This window comes from Castor canadensis, chromosome 8 (assembly GCF_047511655.1).
Source record: "Castor canadensis chromosome 8, mCasCan1.hap1v2, whole genome shotgun sequence".
Lineage (NCBI taxonomy): Eukaryota > Metazoa > Chordata > Mammalia > Rodentia > Castoridae > Castor > Castor canadensis.
In genome coordinates this window covers 158775481-158792028 of record NC_133393.1, presented here as the reverse complement: position 1 = coordinate 158792028, position 16548 = coordinate 158775481, and the positions used below count along the sequence as shown (strand labels likewise).

Here is a 16548-nt window from a genome sequence, read left to right as displayed (position 1 = left end):
AAGCCACCCAATGAAGGCGAGAAGCCAGTTCCAGGGGCGGGTCTAGCAGCGGAAAGGGGCAGGGCGTCGTTGCCAGGAACCGCCTCCTGCCTCGGGAGGGCCGCCGGGGCAGCCGAGCGGACCAGAGCGCGGGCCCAGCCCAAGGTGAGCGAGACCAGCGCGCCTGGGGGCACGGACCCTCCCAGCGCGCCCCGACCCACGGGCTCCACCTGCGGCGAAGTACCGGCGGCAAACCAGACCCTTCGTCCCGACTCCTCATCCCTTGCTCTGCCTCCGCATGCCTACCTACTCCACACCCCGGATCTGTCACCCTAGAGTCCTCACCTCAGTCTCCTCACCTCACACCCAGATCGCTCCCTTCAGACTCCCTACCTCACACCCCAGACCGCTCACCTCACACCCCAGACCCCTCACCTCACACTCCTCACCTCACACCCCAGACCCCTCACCTCACACCCCCCCAGACCCCTCACCTCACACCCCAGACCGCTCACCTCACACCCCAGACCCCTCACCTCACACCCCAGACCCCTCACCTCACACCCCAGACCCCTCACCTCACACCCCAGACCCCTCACCTCACACCCCAGACCGCTCACCTCACACCCCAGACCCCTCACCTCACACCCCAGACCCCTCACCTCACACCCCAGACCCCTCACCTCACACCCCAGACCGCTCACCTCACACCCCAGACCCCTCACCTCACACCCCTCACCTCACACCCCAGACCCCTCACCTCACACCCCTCACCTCACACCCCAGACCCCTCACCTCACACTCCTCACCTCACACCCCAGACCCCTCACCTCACACTCCTCACCTCACACCCCAGACCCCTCACCTCACACCCCTCACCTCACACCCCAGACCCCTCACCTCACACTCCTCACCTCACACCCCAGACCCCTCACCTCACACCCCAGACCGCTCACCTCACACCCCAGACCCCTCACCTCACACCCCAGACCCCTCACCTCACACTCCTCACCTCACACCCCAGACCCCTCACCTCACACCCCAGACCGCTCACCTCACACCCCAGACCCCTCACCTCACACTCCTCACCTCACACCCCAGACCCCTCACCTCACACCCCAGACCGCTCACCTCACACCCCAGACCCCTCACCTCACACCCCTCACCTCACACCCCAGACCCCTCACCTCACACTCCTCACCTCACACCCCAGACCCCTCACCTCACACTCCTCACCTCATTTTTAGCATCCCACACTTCACACCCCTCACCTCAGTTTCCTCACACCCTAAAACTCCTAACCTCAGTTTCTTCAGCGCATATACCTTGACACCTCACCTCCAAACTTACACCATACTTCCCAGGTCCTAATTCTGTGCACCCTGCACTTTTCATTCCACATATCCTGCATCTCTCACCCTCACGATCCCCCACCATACTGTGAACTCTAATACCGAATCCTTGCTCCACCTCAGCAATCACAACCTCTCCCTGGATGTACTTTCCACATCCACTCTTTCTCTGAGATACAAAACCATGTGGCCACAGCCTCTGTCCTAGCTGTTTCACGCTCTGTTTCCCAATCTACCTGCCTCTCAGCTCATAGAACCATGTCTGTCTGCCTTATCTTTACCCATCATCATGCCTGCCCCTTAAACTTATCTTTTACTCGTGCCCTCGATGTCCTTACCTTGTTCCATCCACCACATAAATGTTTTACACTCCCAGGCTCAATCCGTTTTCTCTGGTCATCGTAGGTTCTGAGGATACTGCATCATTCCATACTACCACTGCTTCTCTGGTGCACACCTAAGCACCTCTAGGGAGGCACACAGATTCACCGTAACATTTTTCATTCTCCTCAAACCAAGAAAGTCCATTCTTCGAAGGAAAAAACTTTTCATTGTCATTTATAAGGGAGTTAGAAGATACCAGCCCTGAATTCCTCCCTTGCTATCACACCTTACCTTCCCTATCTTCCCCTACTTTCAAGGGTAAGGTGACCCTATACTTGCCTGAGACCAGTCCTTGCACTACCAGTTATTTTTTGTGTGTGCTCAACCAGCTTTTTCCACACTTCCTACAAAAATGAAAAATGAAAAAACAAAAAATCTTCACTTTGTATCCCTTCTAGCTATATCCTGTTTTTCCTATCCTCATCATCTAAATTCGGACACCCTATCTGCTTTGTATATTGATCCATTAATTTGGGGGAGTGGTCCTGTGGATTGAACCTCAAGGCCTCACACTTGCAATGGCTTGACACTTGAGCCACACACCCCAGTCCTCTTGCTTTTAGTTTGTTTTTCAGGTAAGGTCTCTCATTTTTTGCCCAACCTGGCCTCCTGTACTGATCCATTAATTCTTTAATTCACAGAAATCTTGTTGCTATTTTCATTGATTCCCCTGAAAAAGATTCCATTCAGATTACCAGTGACAAGTCCTTTTGTAGTATTTGACACTGGCATAATACCTCCCAGTTTAATGCATGTGACTCCACATTATATTGCAGTAGTGGAATATTTCTCTGCTTCTCTGAAGCAACACAAGTTTCTTTTTCACTTTTCTTAAAACATTTCAATCAGGCTTTTGTCCCCGCCATTGCTTGAAAACTTGTCAAGATTGTTGGTGACCTCCAGATTGTCAAATCCAGTGATCACTTTTTATTACTTATACTTCTTGATAAAGGACACTATACTTTCTTTTCTTGACTTCCAAGACATCAATCTGTCCTGGTTCTGCTCCTACCTCACTGGATGTTTTTTTTTTCAGTTTCCTTTGCTAATTCCTCTTCATCTTCCCAGACTTTGAAAACATTGAGGAGCTCAGATCTCCTATCTATCTACCCTCACTTTCTTAATGATTTTGAGTAGTACCATGGCTTTAAATGTCATCTATACACCTATGACTCCTAAATATCTATGTTCAACCAGGCTTTTCACTGCAGTCTGGATTCATAGTTCCACTTATATGTTAACAAATACCATTGGCTCTATTTTTATAACATATGCAGAATCTAGTCCCTTCTCACTATCTCCACTTCTAATATTCTGGTCCAAGCACCATTATCGCTTACCTGGAGTTTTCAGCAACCTCCTAACTGGAGTTAGCTGATAGGAAATATAAGGAAAGAGTTCTGGAAGAAGTGACCCTTGAGCTGAGTCTTAAAAAAACAAGAGGGAAAGAAGGGCATTTCAGGCAATACAATTATTGTGTGTGTTTTTGTGTAAAACCATAAAGGGAAGAGATAACATGCTGTTTTATTTTATTGACTGATTGATTGATTGATTGATTGTGGTACTGGGGCTTGAACTCAGGACCCACACCTTGAAACCACTCCATCAGCCTTTTTTGTGTGTGATGGATTTTCAAGATGGGGTCTTGAACTATTTGCTCAGGCTGACTTCGAACCGTGATCCTCATGATCTCTGCCTCCTGAGTAGCTAGGATTACAGGTGTGAGCGAACTACCATCACCCAGCTAATGGTGTTTTTAAATAGCATTGCTGTAACAGCCATTTTACATGTGAAGACTAGTTGAAAACTGAGCAAGGACACTTGGATGAATGGTTATTGATCTTCAAAGAATCTTGCTTTATAACAACTTTCTTTTTTTACCAAACTGATTTATTTGATAGAAGAGACTGTGTGCTTATTTATTTTTTAGTCCCAAGCTTCTGTAATATTTCTTGGTATATAGTAGACTTACAAATTTACCAAATTACTGTTGTATGACTGAAACATAAAATCTATAGCATGCATGGCTAAATATTGCTTAATATGAGCTTTGATGCCCTTAAAGGCATTATTTAGGCAGAAAGAAGACTTTGAGTATTTACTTTGGCTTTTAAAATTAACACCTATTTTATTAATAGGTATTTAAGATTTAGTTCTCTCATAAGCATTTAAGTTTAGTTTGCAAATAGTATTCTAAGACTAACAAAATTTAGTGATGACTTCTGAGAAGGTTTTAGTTTTATTCCATTTACAAACTTAAAACACATTTAAGTATAAACTTAATATATTCTATTTCTTTAAGCACCTCAGTTGTCTTAATAACCTTCCCACTTTCCTTAATAATTCTTATAACTATTATGTCAAACTTACAGTGAGCTCTGAGTTCTCTTAAATGCCCCCAAAAGTTTGTATAAACTTAGTAAGACTTTTGTCTACAATTTACAACCCATAATCAATTATATACTTTAAACTATAATGGCAAAACTGATCTGTCAAATTCTCTTGTATATGAAAATGCCTAAAATCCCAAATATTCACAGTAATTCTAGCTTTTTTATGCTTGTAAACATTTCTCATCTTAATTTGCTACCTTCCCAGGATTGTTAAGTTGCTCACTTACTAAGAAATCTACTTTTTTGGAGTTCTCTTCTTTTGTACTGTTTAAAACTTGTATTTTTTTTTTAAGTGGTTTGGGGATTTTAACTCAGGGCCTTCTGTTAGGCAGGAGCTCTATCATCTGAGCCACACCCTCAGCCCTAGAACTTGTACTTTTAGAGCTCACTAAGGTTCGTCATAATCAGAAAACACTGACTGAGATGCTTTGGACCCTCTGGGAGTCTGGTTATGATTGTCCTAGTTCTCCTTCTACCTCCCTGGCTCCTTTTCCATAGTCTCTCTCACTGAGAGGGACTCACTGGTTCCTTCACAATTTCCCAGTCTCAGTGCTAGGCCTCTTCTCCATCTGTATTCTCCCATGGCATTCTCATCCATGTCTTTAAATATCTCACCTTCTCCCCTGAATTAATTTATCCAGCTGCCTACTAACACCCCATTTTGACACTTAATAGGCATTAAACTTAAAATGTTACATAGACACTAGCGGCTCATGCCTATAATCCTAACTAGTTGGGAAGATGAAATCAGGAGGATCAAGGTTCAAAGCTAGCCCAGACAAATAGTTCCTGAGACCCCATCTCCAAAATAACCAGAGCTAAATAGACTGAAGGTATGACCCAAGTGATAGAATACCTGCTTTACAAGTGTAAAGCCTGAGTTCAAATCCTAGTCCCCCTCCACATACACACACACACACACACACACACACACACACAAAGCCTTAATATGTTCAAAACTGATTATTTATTCCTCATAGAAACCAACTTCTTCTGGTCTCCCCTAAATTAGTTAATGGCACTTCCATTTCTGGTTACCCAGCCAAGAGCTATCACATCATACTTGACTCCTCTCCTTCTCTCATGCTCCACATTGGTTTAGCAAATCTTATCAGTCCTGCCTTCAAAATACATTCTGAATCATCCTACGTCATACTTCTTCCACCATTCCTGTGCTGGTCTAAGCTATTATTATCTCTCACCTGCATTATTCCAATAGCTTCCTAAAATAGTTTCTGCCTCTACCCTTGCCCATATAAGTTACTCGCAACCTAGTTATTTCTTAATATGTAAGTCAGATTATCACCTTCCAAGCTCCTAGCTCACTCAAAGCAAAAGCCAAAGTCTTCTGATCTGCCATAATTCCAGCCCCCACATTTTAACTTCATCTCCTACTATTCTCTTCTTCAGTGTCTACACCAACTGTACTGTCCTTGTTATCTTCATCCAGGTTATCTGGCAGAGTCCTAGCTTAGAACCTTTGTTCTTACTTTTTCCTAGGATGAGCTTTCCCAAGTTACCTGCATGACTCATTCCTTCACTTCCTCTAGGTCTTTAGTAAAAATCACTTCAACTTTCCTACACAGCTGTTAAATTTCAGCCACCACGCTACACACACTCTCCCTCATACTCCATTTCTGATTGATTTTTTTTCTTAGGACTTATCCTGTCTTATGTTCACTTCACTCGTGAATCTTATTTATTGTCTGCTTCTCCCACTAGAATATAAATTCCATCAGGTCAAGGATTTTTAATGTTTTGCTGTATCCTCCAAATATAAAACAATCTCAATAACTGTGTCAGATGTATGGATAAAAGAATATAACCAAAACCAGACATGGTAGCACATACCTGTAATTCCAGCACTTGAGAGGGGGAGGCAGGAAGATCTCAAGTTCAAGGGCAGCCTGAGCTATACCACAAGATCTTTCTAAATAAGTAAATAATATAATCATTGGGGCTCAGATTGTAGCTCACTTGAGCCCTGGGTTCAATCCCCAGCAACACACATACAAACACATGAATATAACTGGAATTTTATATTAGTGAAGTGAGCACGTAGGACATACAACTCAGTTATGAATTGTGTCATAACCTATTTCTACATTCACACAGATGTTTGTAACCACCACCCACATGAGAGAATTATTCTATTCTATTTTGCAGTTCTTTGGTTCTTGCAAGGCTTTTTAACTTTTATTGTCTTTTTTTTTTTTAGGTACTGAGACTTGAATTCAGGACCTTTACCTTGAGCCACTCCACCAGCCCTATTTTTGTGAAGGGTTTTTCAAGATAGGGTCTGGCAGAACTATTTGCCCAGGCTGGCTTCGGACCACGATCCTCCTGATCTATGCTTCCTAAGTAGTTAGGATTACAGGTGTGAGCCACCAGCACCTGGCTACTTTTATAGTCTTGTGTTCTTTTTTTCAGTTCTGGGGGTTGAACTTGGGCAGGCGCTGTACCACTTGAGCCACTTCACTAACTCTCTTATATTCTTTTCATGGATCTCTTTTCATCATGTCTCCAATACACAACTCATAGATTTTTTAAGTAATACCTAATTAAGTTCTGGATCTCTCAAAGCTTTGTTCATTTATGTGTTCACAACTCACAACTGGCTGATGTCAGGAACTAGACTGGAAGCTGTTCTCATCTGTAGTAAGAATGTGGTGCTGGGGATCGAACCCAGACCTCATGTACACTAGGCAAGTGCTCTAACTACTGAGCCATATCTCCAGCCCAGGAAGATTGTACTTCATCTTGAAAGAAATAGGGAGCTATTAAGGGGTTTAAAACCATGATAATGGTCAGATTTGCATGTCAGAAAAGATCACCCTGGTGCTGGTCTGGACAAGATGAAGCTACAGGAAGAACAATTACGGGCTACTGAAATAGTCCAGGTGAAAGGTAAAGACAGCCTGCACTGTTAACTCCAAACTATATCTTCAGCCTGACCTCTTTCTTCAAGTCCATGTATTCAGCTGCCTATTTAAATGTAGATTTGAAGGCCTACATATTAGACATCTCATATTAACATGTTCAAAATAGGACTTTTAGCGAGGCATGGTGGCAAACACCTGTAATCCCAGCACTCAGTAGGTTGAGAGGATCATGAGTTCCAAGTCAGCCTGGGCTACATATTGAGACCCTGTCTCGAAGAACCAAAACAAACAAAAAACAGGGCTCTTAGTTTTCCTTCTAACCAACTCCCATCCAGTATTCTCTATTTCAGTAATATTGCCACCATTTACCAGGTTGCTCTCACCAACATTAGAAGTAATTTTCTATCACTTGTCCCTACAAATCTAGACTCATCAAATCCTCTGCCTAGTTCTGTTTGAAGATTCTCATCTTCCAGAATATACACTGGATACTTCTACTTCTTAACGTTGATATCCTTACCACCCTCATTCAAGCAGCATCCAGTCCATGCTCTCCCAACTGAACTGGTCTTCCTGCTCTTGTCTCCTCCCAATCTTCTATAACAGTCCATTCTCCAAACAGCAGCCAAAGGCATCTAAAAACATAACTACACAACCCCTTGCTCTGAACCCCCAAAGGTATTCCTCATACTCAAAATTTGCCAAATTTTTTGCCTACTTAACTGGTCTCATCTCATACCACTCTTCTCTTCAGCACCTTTCTACACTTTCTGTCCCTTTAAACATACTAGGGCCACTCTACTTTTTCTTAATTCCCATTAAACTCTTTCCCCCAGATCTTTACATAGCCAACCTTTTTGTCATCCAAGTGTCAGTTCAAATGTCACTTCATGAGACTAGGGGTGGGATTCAGAGGTTGAGCACTTGCATAGCATGCACAAGGCCCTGGGTTCAATCTCAAACACCAAAGAGTAACTTCATTTGAGAAGACTTGCTAATTTTTCAAGTTAAAGGTCCCCTTCCACATGAAAGATCCTCCTTATCATACCAGTCTGTGTTATTTTCTCTGTAACATTTATCACAAAGTGAAGGTATCTTTATGAACTGCTTACTTGTTTGTTATCTGTCTCTTCTCCTAGTTGAGAATTTCTATGGGTTTTGTCTCTCTGGACCCACAGATACACTGCAGTGTCCACAGAGTGCTAACAGGTGTCTGGCACATAGTAGATGTTCAGTAAATGTATAATTAGAGGTAGATGATGAAATCGATCTCAATTAAAGCTCCATAAAATGGACCTCCCTTTTCTTGGGGAAAGGGAAATGGCAGTTAAGAGTGACTTTAAAGAATTGGGCCAGACAGCCGGGCACAGTGGCTGATACCTGTAATCCTAGCCACTTGGAGGCTAAATCAGAAGGATCACAGTTCTCAAGACCCCCATCTCCAAAATAACCACAGCAAAATGGACTAGCGGTGTGGTTCAAGCAGTAAAGCATCTGCTTTGTAAGTGCAAAGCCCTAAGTTCTTAATACAGTCTAAGCAAATAAACAAACAAAAAGAATTGGGCCAGGCTATGAGCTCCACAAAGGTAAGGTTTACTTTGCCAGTGGCTCCCAAACATTGGCCTTTCCTGACCCATAGGTAAATAAATACTTAAAAATAATAAATATTTATTCAATGAACAGATAAAAATTGGTGAGTTTCAGTGATCCCGCAGGTCAGGAAGATAAGAGAGGGAGGACTTAAAATGACTTTATGATTCTTACTCAGGCTACTGGGTGAACAGTGATACCATCCATTGGGCTATAGAATAGAAGAAGAGAAGATTTGGACCCCAATACCTCCAAAAAGAGAGAGAATTGGGGGAAAAAAGGGAAATAATAAATTAGCTCAGGTTGTTGAGTTCAAAATGCTTACAAAACATCCATAAGGAGAAGTGCAATAAGCAGGTAGATGTGCAGACCTGAAGTTTAGGAGCAAGATCTGAATCCTAAGCATAAACAGGATGGTGAAGTTGTTAGCAGGGAGAGCATCACCACTGAGACTGTGTGGTGCAGATAGAAAATGCTGTGAGGATCCTTATCCAGACTCCAGAGCCAGCAAGGGAGTGGGCCAGAAAGAGCAGGGAAGGAGCCACCAGAGAAATGGGCAGAGTTTAAGAGTGAACAAGGTTAGAATACACCAAGACAAGGATTTTGAGCTGTAGAAAACGTCCAGCTGTCAGGTGCCACAAAGAGGTTAAATACAAGAAGGTGGCCTGGATGCACCAGTTATGAGTGAGAGGGTTAGAATCCCAGATGACAAGTAGGCAGGAAATGCAGGGCAGGCAAATGTGTGAGGTCTGACTTGGAAAGGAAAGGGAGAAAGTGACTATATTATGAAGAATTAAGGGAGTTTTCCCAGACATTTCTTCCTTCTGTCACTCACTCTTGACCCCCTGCCCTGACCCCTGCCTGCACATCCCCACTTACTCTTAGTAAACTATCCCTACTTGCCAAAAGAAAAAAGTTCATCAGAAAGGATGAACCCCAATGAGAGATGGCTCCATGCCCAGATAAGTGGCACATTTACAGGTCCCAAAAGATCATAACACCTCAGTTCTCAGACCTGCCTCAGGACTGCTAAAGGGCCCTCTAATCCTCTTCAGAATTCTTGCCCTTAACAAGGAAAATGACAGGAGGGAAGAGTCCAGAATCTTCTTTTAGATCAGAACTTTGCAATGGTCATTCATTTTATTCCTTTATCCAGCCAACATATATGGAGCACTCACTATTTTCTAGTCCTGAACACTAGGAATAGTTCATTGGAAAGACAACCCCTACTCTTCAGGGCCTCACAATCTAGTTGACAAGGCAGACAAGTACACAATCACCAAGTCAGTTGAGAGACACCATAATGGGTGAGAACTTGGAGCTATAGGAGACCAAGTAGAGGCCTTTAACTCCACTGAGCGGGCCAGGAAGGCTGTCCCCATCTATCCACATGTACAGTGAGAACAACACACCATATCTGAAACTCATCCTTTCCCTATTTTATGGTCATTTGGATATTCCTTCATCTCATGAGGTTATAAATTCCCTGACAGCCCCTATTTTTCTTTCATCTTACCTAGCCCAGGGCCCTGTAGATAAATAGATGAGCATCAAATATGCACCATGAATTAATGTATATTTATAAAGATCAGGAAAGGATCTCAAGGGATTTAATTAGAGTTCAATATTTTAAATAACAACAAGTATGATTCGTTAAGTGCTTATTATGATAGTTTCTGTGCCAAACATTATGTAATTTATATCATTTAATCTTTTTTTAATATCATTTAATCTTCACAGAAAAACCTATCCCATAAGATACAAGTACTATTAGCAATTGCTTTTTACAAGTTACAAAATTGTATTGTTGAAAAGGTAAGTGATTTGCCCAATATGTGGGGGAGCCACATTGAACTCAGGACCTTGTACTTCCTAGGCAGGCATGCACTTGAGCCACTCCACCAGAACTCACTTCATATTTTACAATTAAACTAACCCAAGGTCCACAGCTTTGTATCTGCATTGTGTTAATACTGCTTGTATGTTTCCTCTGACACCTGTCACATTCTTGTTTGTCATGTGGTCTATGACTTACCTTCATATCACACTGGAGATCCTTGGGTGCAGGACTGTATCTTCATTTCACATCCTCACAAAACTTGCATTTTAGTGGATTTAAACTCACTATTGTGTTACTATTATACCATTTTTTTTCCTTTACGACCAGTAAAAATGTCTTTTGCTTTAATCATTCCAGTCCTCGGTTGTGTTTGAAGAAGCATTTTTGAAGTAAGGATCAAAGGAAAGTGAGGGATAACTAACATGTGCCAAACACTATGTGGACCCTTTACACACATTGTCATTTAACCATCACATGGTCCTATGAAGTGAGTAGTGTCCAAACCTGAGAGATGGGGAAAGAGTTACCCTCAACTGTGAGCTATAAAGCTGGAACTGGAATGTCAGTCTATCTCACAGCAGTTTCTTTCTGTGTACTGCCTAGATGGCTGATTCTGACCCTGGGGAAAGAAACTATGATAACATGCTGAAAATGCTATCTGACCTCAATAAGGACCTAGAAAAGCTATTGGAAGAGATGGAAAAAATCTCAGGTAGGATGTTTTCCCAGACAAGATGCCTTCCCCAATCTTTCCTGAACTTGTGAACACATATTAAGTACCTTCTCTAACAAGGTTTTCCCTGAACCCCTTCCAACTTTTATAGTGTATAACTATATGCTATAACTGCTGAACCACAAAATTTGACATTTACTTTCAATTGCCTTGAATTGTTTTCTCATTATTTTACTTGTGTTTATATCTAATTTCTATTATCTGACTATTGTCTTCTTGAGGACAGAAATAGTGACTTGTAATTGGCACAGCACCAAATCCTACCTCACATGCTTAGCAAATGACAAATGCAGGTGAGTATGACACCTGTGAACAGAGCTGGCATTCTTTCTGTGAATCATTTAAATAGAAAGGTTTAGAGTAACAGTGATAAAATAGATACAGTGCTGAAATGGGAGGTACAGCTCAGTCTAAGAAAGCAGCAATGGAGTTGGGCATATTTCTCCATTTTTGGAAAGGAACATTAGTTTGTTGTTTTATTCAATGTTTCTAGGGCTGATGGAGTGGCTCAAGTGGTAGAACATCTGCCTAGCAAGCATGAAGCCCTGAGTTCAAATCCCAGTACACCAATAAATAAATAAATAACTATGTTTCTACTCAGCAGTAGTATCAACACCATTTTAGTTTCTTTCATTTGTTTTCTATTAATTCATCATATGTATAATCCTTACAGTTTGTGAGCCTAAGTTTTGTTAGAGGAAAATAATGATGTAAAACAAACTATGGAAAGCATATTTGTTACTCAAATGAACACAATTTTTTATTTTTGGTGGAACTGGGTTTGAACTCAGGGCTATGAGCTCACAAAGTAGGCGCACTTGAGCCACACCTCTAATCCATTTTGCTCTGGTTATTTTGGAGATAGGGTTTTGAGAACTATTTGCCCTGACTGGCCTCAAACCATGATCCTCCTGATCTCAGCCTCCCAAGTAGCTAGTATTACAGGCGTGAGCCACTGGCGCCCGCTACATTTTGTGATTTCTTAAGCAATATATGTTCTTGGGCCCAGAGACTCAACTCCAGTGGTTCAAACATTAAAATAGTTTTGCACCTGAAACATAAGCAGCAAAATAATTTCTTCATTATGTCCTTAGGACAAACAATTAATGCTAGCAGAAGTAGGATAATTTTGGAGCAGGATGAAATCATCTTTTATCCTGACCTAAATCAGATGTTAAGTGAGGCCCAGCATGTGACCCTTGGCTTCCAGTACCCATGGAAAGACCTTTGTCTAGTTGATCCAGTGACCATACAGGTGGGAACAATAAAAAATGTAAAAGATACACATACACAGACACTTCAAACAATATTAAAAGTCAAGATCTTGTTGACTCCAAGAATTAAATTTCTCTTTTTATACTCTTCAACTTAAGTCAAGACATAGCCTAGGACCATTTTCCTGGAACAAGTTTAGCTGGCATACGCTTCCTAAGAGTGAGCCTGGGAATGCAAAATTCCTCAAGTGATAAGGAGAAGGTTTTGTTGTTTTTTTTTTTTTGGTGGTCTTTTGTTTGCTTATTTATTTTCTTTTTTTGATGGTATTGGGGCTTGAACTCAGGGCTTCACACTTGCTAGGCAGGCACTCTACTATCTGAGTCATACTCCCAGCCCTTTCTTGCTTTAGTTATTTTTCATATAGGATCTGTTTTTGCCCTGGGCTGGCCTCAGATGATGATCTTCCTACCTACAGCTTCCCAAGGAGTGGTTTTAACTTGTTTTTATGCCCCAAATTTACCCCACCCTGTCCCATTAGTTTCAAATGATTTGTTTATTATTCATGAGGTTCTTGTATATTAGCAGCACAGAGATAAATATTCTATTTCATAATGTGAAAGAGTACAGTGTCACACTATTATTGTCATCATTATTATTATTCTATTTAGTCAAGATGTTTCCTCTCATCATTCTTTTTTTAATTTTATGATTTTTAGCTTTTCTCAGATGTTTGTTCTTCCAGAGGAATAATAGATCCATTTATTTAATATTCTACTTGGAATTGTGTTAAACCTATACATTATAGTATTTGCTAGAACATAGGGCTTGCTCATACTTGAGTGCTCTACCACTGAGCTTCAGCCCTAGCCCCTTTAAACCTACACATTGATTTAGTGTAATGACACTATTTTAGTAAGTGTTCTCATTCAGGACTAGGGTATGGCTCTCCAAATCATTCAGATGTTCATTAAGATTTCTCAAAGGAGTTTTGCAGGAGCTGAGCGCTGTAATCCCAGCACTCAGGAGACTAAGGCAGAAGAGTTGAGGGCAGGTTGGACTACATAGTGAGTTTGAGGCCAGCCTGGGCTACATAGTGAGACACTGACTCAAAAAATCAAAAGAGAGAGAGTTTTGAAATCTTTTTCTGTAAATATTACAGTGCATTTACTTCTGTGATATTTGTTCCTATTATAAATGAGATTTTTTTCCATTTTGTCTGTAAATAATTAATGCTGTCATACCTGAAAGCTGTAAACTCTTGGGTATTTAGAACTATTCTAATGTCACTGAGGAAATAGTAACAGTTTATATTTATTATGTTGGTCTCTTTACCACATACTTTGCACACATCATCTCATTTACTCCTGTTAACAAATTTGTGGGGTATATACACTCTTATTATCCTCATTTTATAGATGAGAAAACTAGAGCTTAGAGAAGTTAACTAACTATTTAGAGGTGCTTGGGCTGAACAACTTTGAGGGTCTTTTATCTTTTGTATATTCTGAAATTATATGAATAGTGTAAAATACTATTTGAATTGTATTTGAAAACAATTTCTTTAATACTTCAAAGACCTCAATGGCTAAATCACTAGAGATAGTTTTTGATAACTTTTTCAGTTTCTTCTTTGCTTATTGCTTTGTTAAAATTGTATTCATTTAGATATTTCATATTTTCTTCCAAATCATTTTATCCATTTCCTAATTTATTAGCATGTTACCATATACAGTAGGAATTTTCAGATACGAACATTAGCACTTCAAAATAAATAATTATTCATTTTATAAGCACTAAATACATAATAATGATTTTTTAAAGAAATGTTACATGTTCATTTTTAAAATACAACCAAAATAAAATTCAATCAAAATAGAAAAAGTTTGAAATCAAATACTGTATCAGCTTCTATCATGCACTTCAGATCCACGTCTACGCTTTCAGGTGTTTATTACTGCAACACCCCCTTCTTGGTACCAATTTATATCTTACTTATTTTAGACAACTATAACAAATTTCCATAGATGAGGTGACTTGAAAAATGAACATTTAGCTGGGTGCCTGTGGCACATGCCTGTAATTCTAGCTACTTGAGAGGATCAAGGCTAAGGCCAGCCAGAGCAAATAGCTCGGGAGACCTCATCTCCAAATAATCAGAACAAAATGGCCTGGAGGTGTGGCTCAAGCGATAGAGTGCATGCTTTGCAAGTATTCTAAAGCCCTGAGTTTAAACCCCAATCCCACCAAAAAAAAAAAAAAAAGGAACATTTATTTCTCAGTTCTGGAGGCTAGGAAGACTAACCAGTAGATCTGGTGTTCAGTAAGAAGTCTCTTCCTACTCTGCAAATAGCCACCTTCTGAGTTGTGTCCTTCCATGACCAAGAGCAAGCCCCCACATTTCTTTTAGAAGAGCAAAAATCCCAGTCCCACAAAAACCAGAAAGAATCCCTATCCTAACAATAAGAGTGGTGATGTTGTCGAGACACTGTATGTACCTTTTCTAGCAATTTTTCCAAACAGATGTTGCTTTCTATAAAACTTTTAAGTCTGCCATATAGTGCCCTTGGTTGTACATAGATACCTAATCATTCTGCCTATAGCCTCGGATGTTAATTTCCTTGAGGACAGTTGACTAGAGTATCTGGTATTTTTTAGCCCAACAAAGAGAAGTTTTAAGGGGACGTATCTACTGTGCTTGGCTGTCATGCAGGGAGGAATGACAGTGTTCTGTGCTGCAGCTCTGGAGGGCAGAGTCACACCAGAAGGGATTGCTGCCAAGAGGGTTTTGCACACACACTTTCACCAAGTCTGCACAAGAAACATATATTCTCCTAGTGGCTCAGGGGATGCTTCCTCAAGTTGCTCTCAGAGAGAAGAGCAAAAAAGCCATCAGTACAGTGGTGAATGCTCAAGGATGCTTGACAGGGAGGGATCAAAACCTTCCCAGAAGGAGTTGTTCAGGCCTGAGCCCTACTGAAAGCACAGAAGTGCCTTGGTGCAGGTGGACAGGTGCCCCAGGCCACTGAGCCTGAGGAAAGGTGAAGCCCATGTAGGTCTGTAGGTCACGTAGGTCTGGAAATGGTGAGCCTACCTGGATAGATGTTACAACTCCTTGGGGGGGGTACCCCTGCAGCCACTAGCTATGGACTGCATGTAGGTAAAGACCTGTGATTTGCTCTAATTTCCCTTCTATTTCATATCAAACTGGCCTTTCACTCTAATGGGCTGATATATTCAGAAGTTAAGACTTACAGGAGATTAGGAAGTGTCATTATTGCTGAGAGTTCTTACAGGGGGTTTTATAGCCCTATAACATGCATCCCATCAGCTTTCACTTCTTGGAGCAATTGTCCCTTTGTGTCTGACCCCTGGGTACTGAGCACAGGTGGGGCCCAAGAGCTTTAGCACCTGTGGCCTGACTGGGTCTGTCTGGCTGTTGCAGTGCAGGCAACCTGGATGGCCTACGACATGGTGGTCATGCGTACCAACCCCACACTGGCAGAGTCCATGCGCCGGCTGGAGGATGCCTTCCTCAACTGCAAGGAAGAGATGGAGAAGAACTGGCAAGAGCTGCTTAGTGAGACCAAGCGCAAGCAATAGGCCCACTGAGCACCATAGCTGCTATCTGCCACCTGCCTGTGTGCAGAAGCCAAGGGAATGGAGCCAGCACCCCAGAAATATAGCTGTATGCACAGTACTTGTTTCTCAATAAACTTATTTTCAAGCAAACCCAAGGACCCCTTTCTGTCCAGCACTGTGATCAACTCAGCTGCATATTGAACCTTGTTAACAAGGTATGACAAGTGTAAGACATGGATGCTTTCAATGGATCAGATGTGTATTTGGTGCCAGTCAGGCTAAGCATAGAATTAAAGAGCAAAAAAGGGCCTAGATGGGGACAGACCAGGTCAATGGCTGGGACAGGCAGCAGTAGTCAATCAGATTTATCTACCTGTCTAAAGTGTGTTTCACAGTGAGTGAAGGCATAAAGCACATAATTTCTTGTGCTGTGTGCCCCAAGCACTGTGCCAGGTGCCCCATTGGTAGTCGTGTTCTCACAGCTCTCCTGCTTGACAAGTGTCCATTATCCACTTTTACTGACAAGGATAAAGGGGAATTAAATGTCTTGTCCAAGTTCACAGAGCTAACAAGGGGAAGAACTAGAGTAAAACTCAGACTT

General features: G+C 41.7%; 1 protein-coding gene across 2 annotated transcripts; it reads left to right on the top strand.

Moving 5' to 3' along the window:
* Positions 1–63: 63 nt before the first annotated feature.
* Positions 64–16087, top strand: Syce3 (synaptonemal complex central element protein 3). 2 transcript variants are annotated; one of them, XM_020180888.2, is made up of 3 exons: positions 64–144; positions 11024–11132; positions 15811–16087. In XM_020180888.2, exons 2-3 carry the CDS (start codon positions 11024–11026, stop codon positions 15966–15968), a joined length of 267 nt encoding a protein of 88 aa, XP_020036477.1. In that variant the 5' UTR covers positions 64–144; the 3' UTR covers positions 15969–16087. The 2 variants fall into 2 exon arrangements, with proteins under 2 accessions (XP_020036477.1, XP_073937893.1); XM_074081792.1 differs by lacking the exon at positions 64–144 and adding an exon at positions 10764–10907.
* The last annotated feature ends 461 nt before the right edge of the window (positions 16088–16548 follow it).

Bases quoted from the DNA above. Each gene is read 5' to 3' on its own strand.
- Syce3 (XM_074081792.1), top strand. From the start codon at position 10,857: ATGTGGACCCTTTACACACATTGTCATTTAACCATCACATGGTCCTAT. The intron at 10,908-11,023 runs GTGAGTAGTGTC...TGTACTGCCTAG, and splicing joins CCATCACATGGTCCTATGAA to ATGGCTGATTCTGACCCTGG. The intron at 11,133-15,810 runs GTAGGATGTTTT...TGGCTGTTGCAG, and splicing joins AGAGATGGAAAAAATCTCAG to TGCAGGCAACCTGGATGGCC.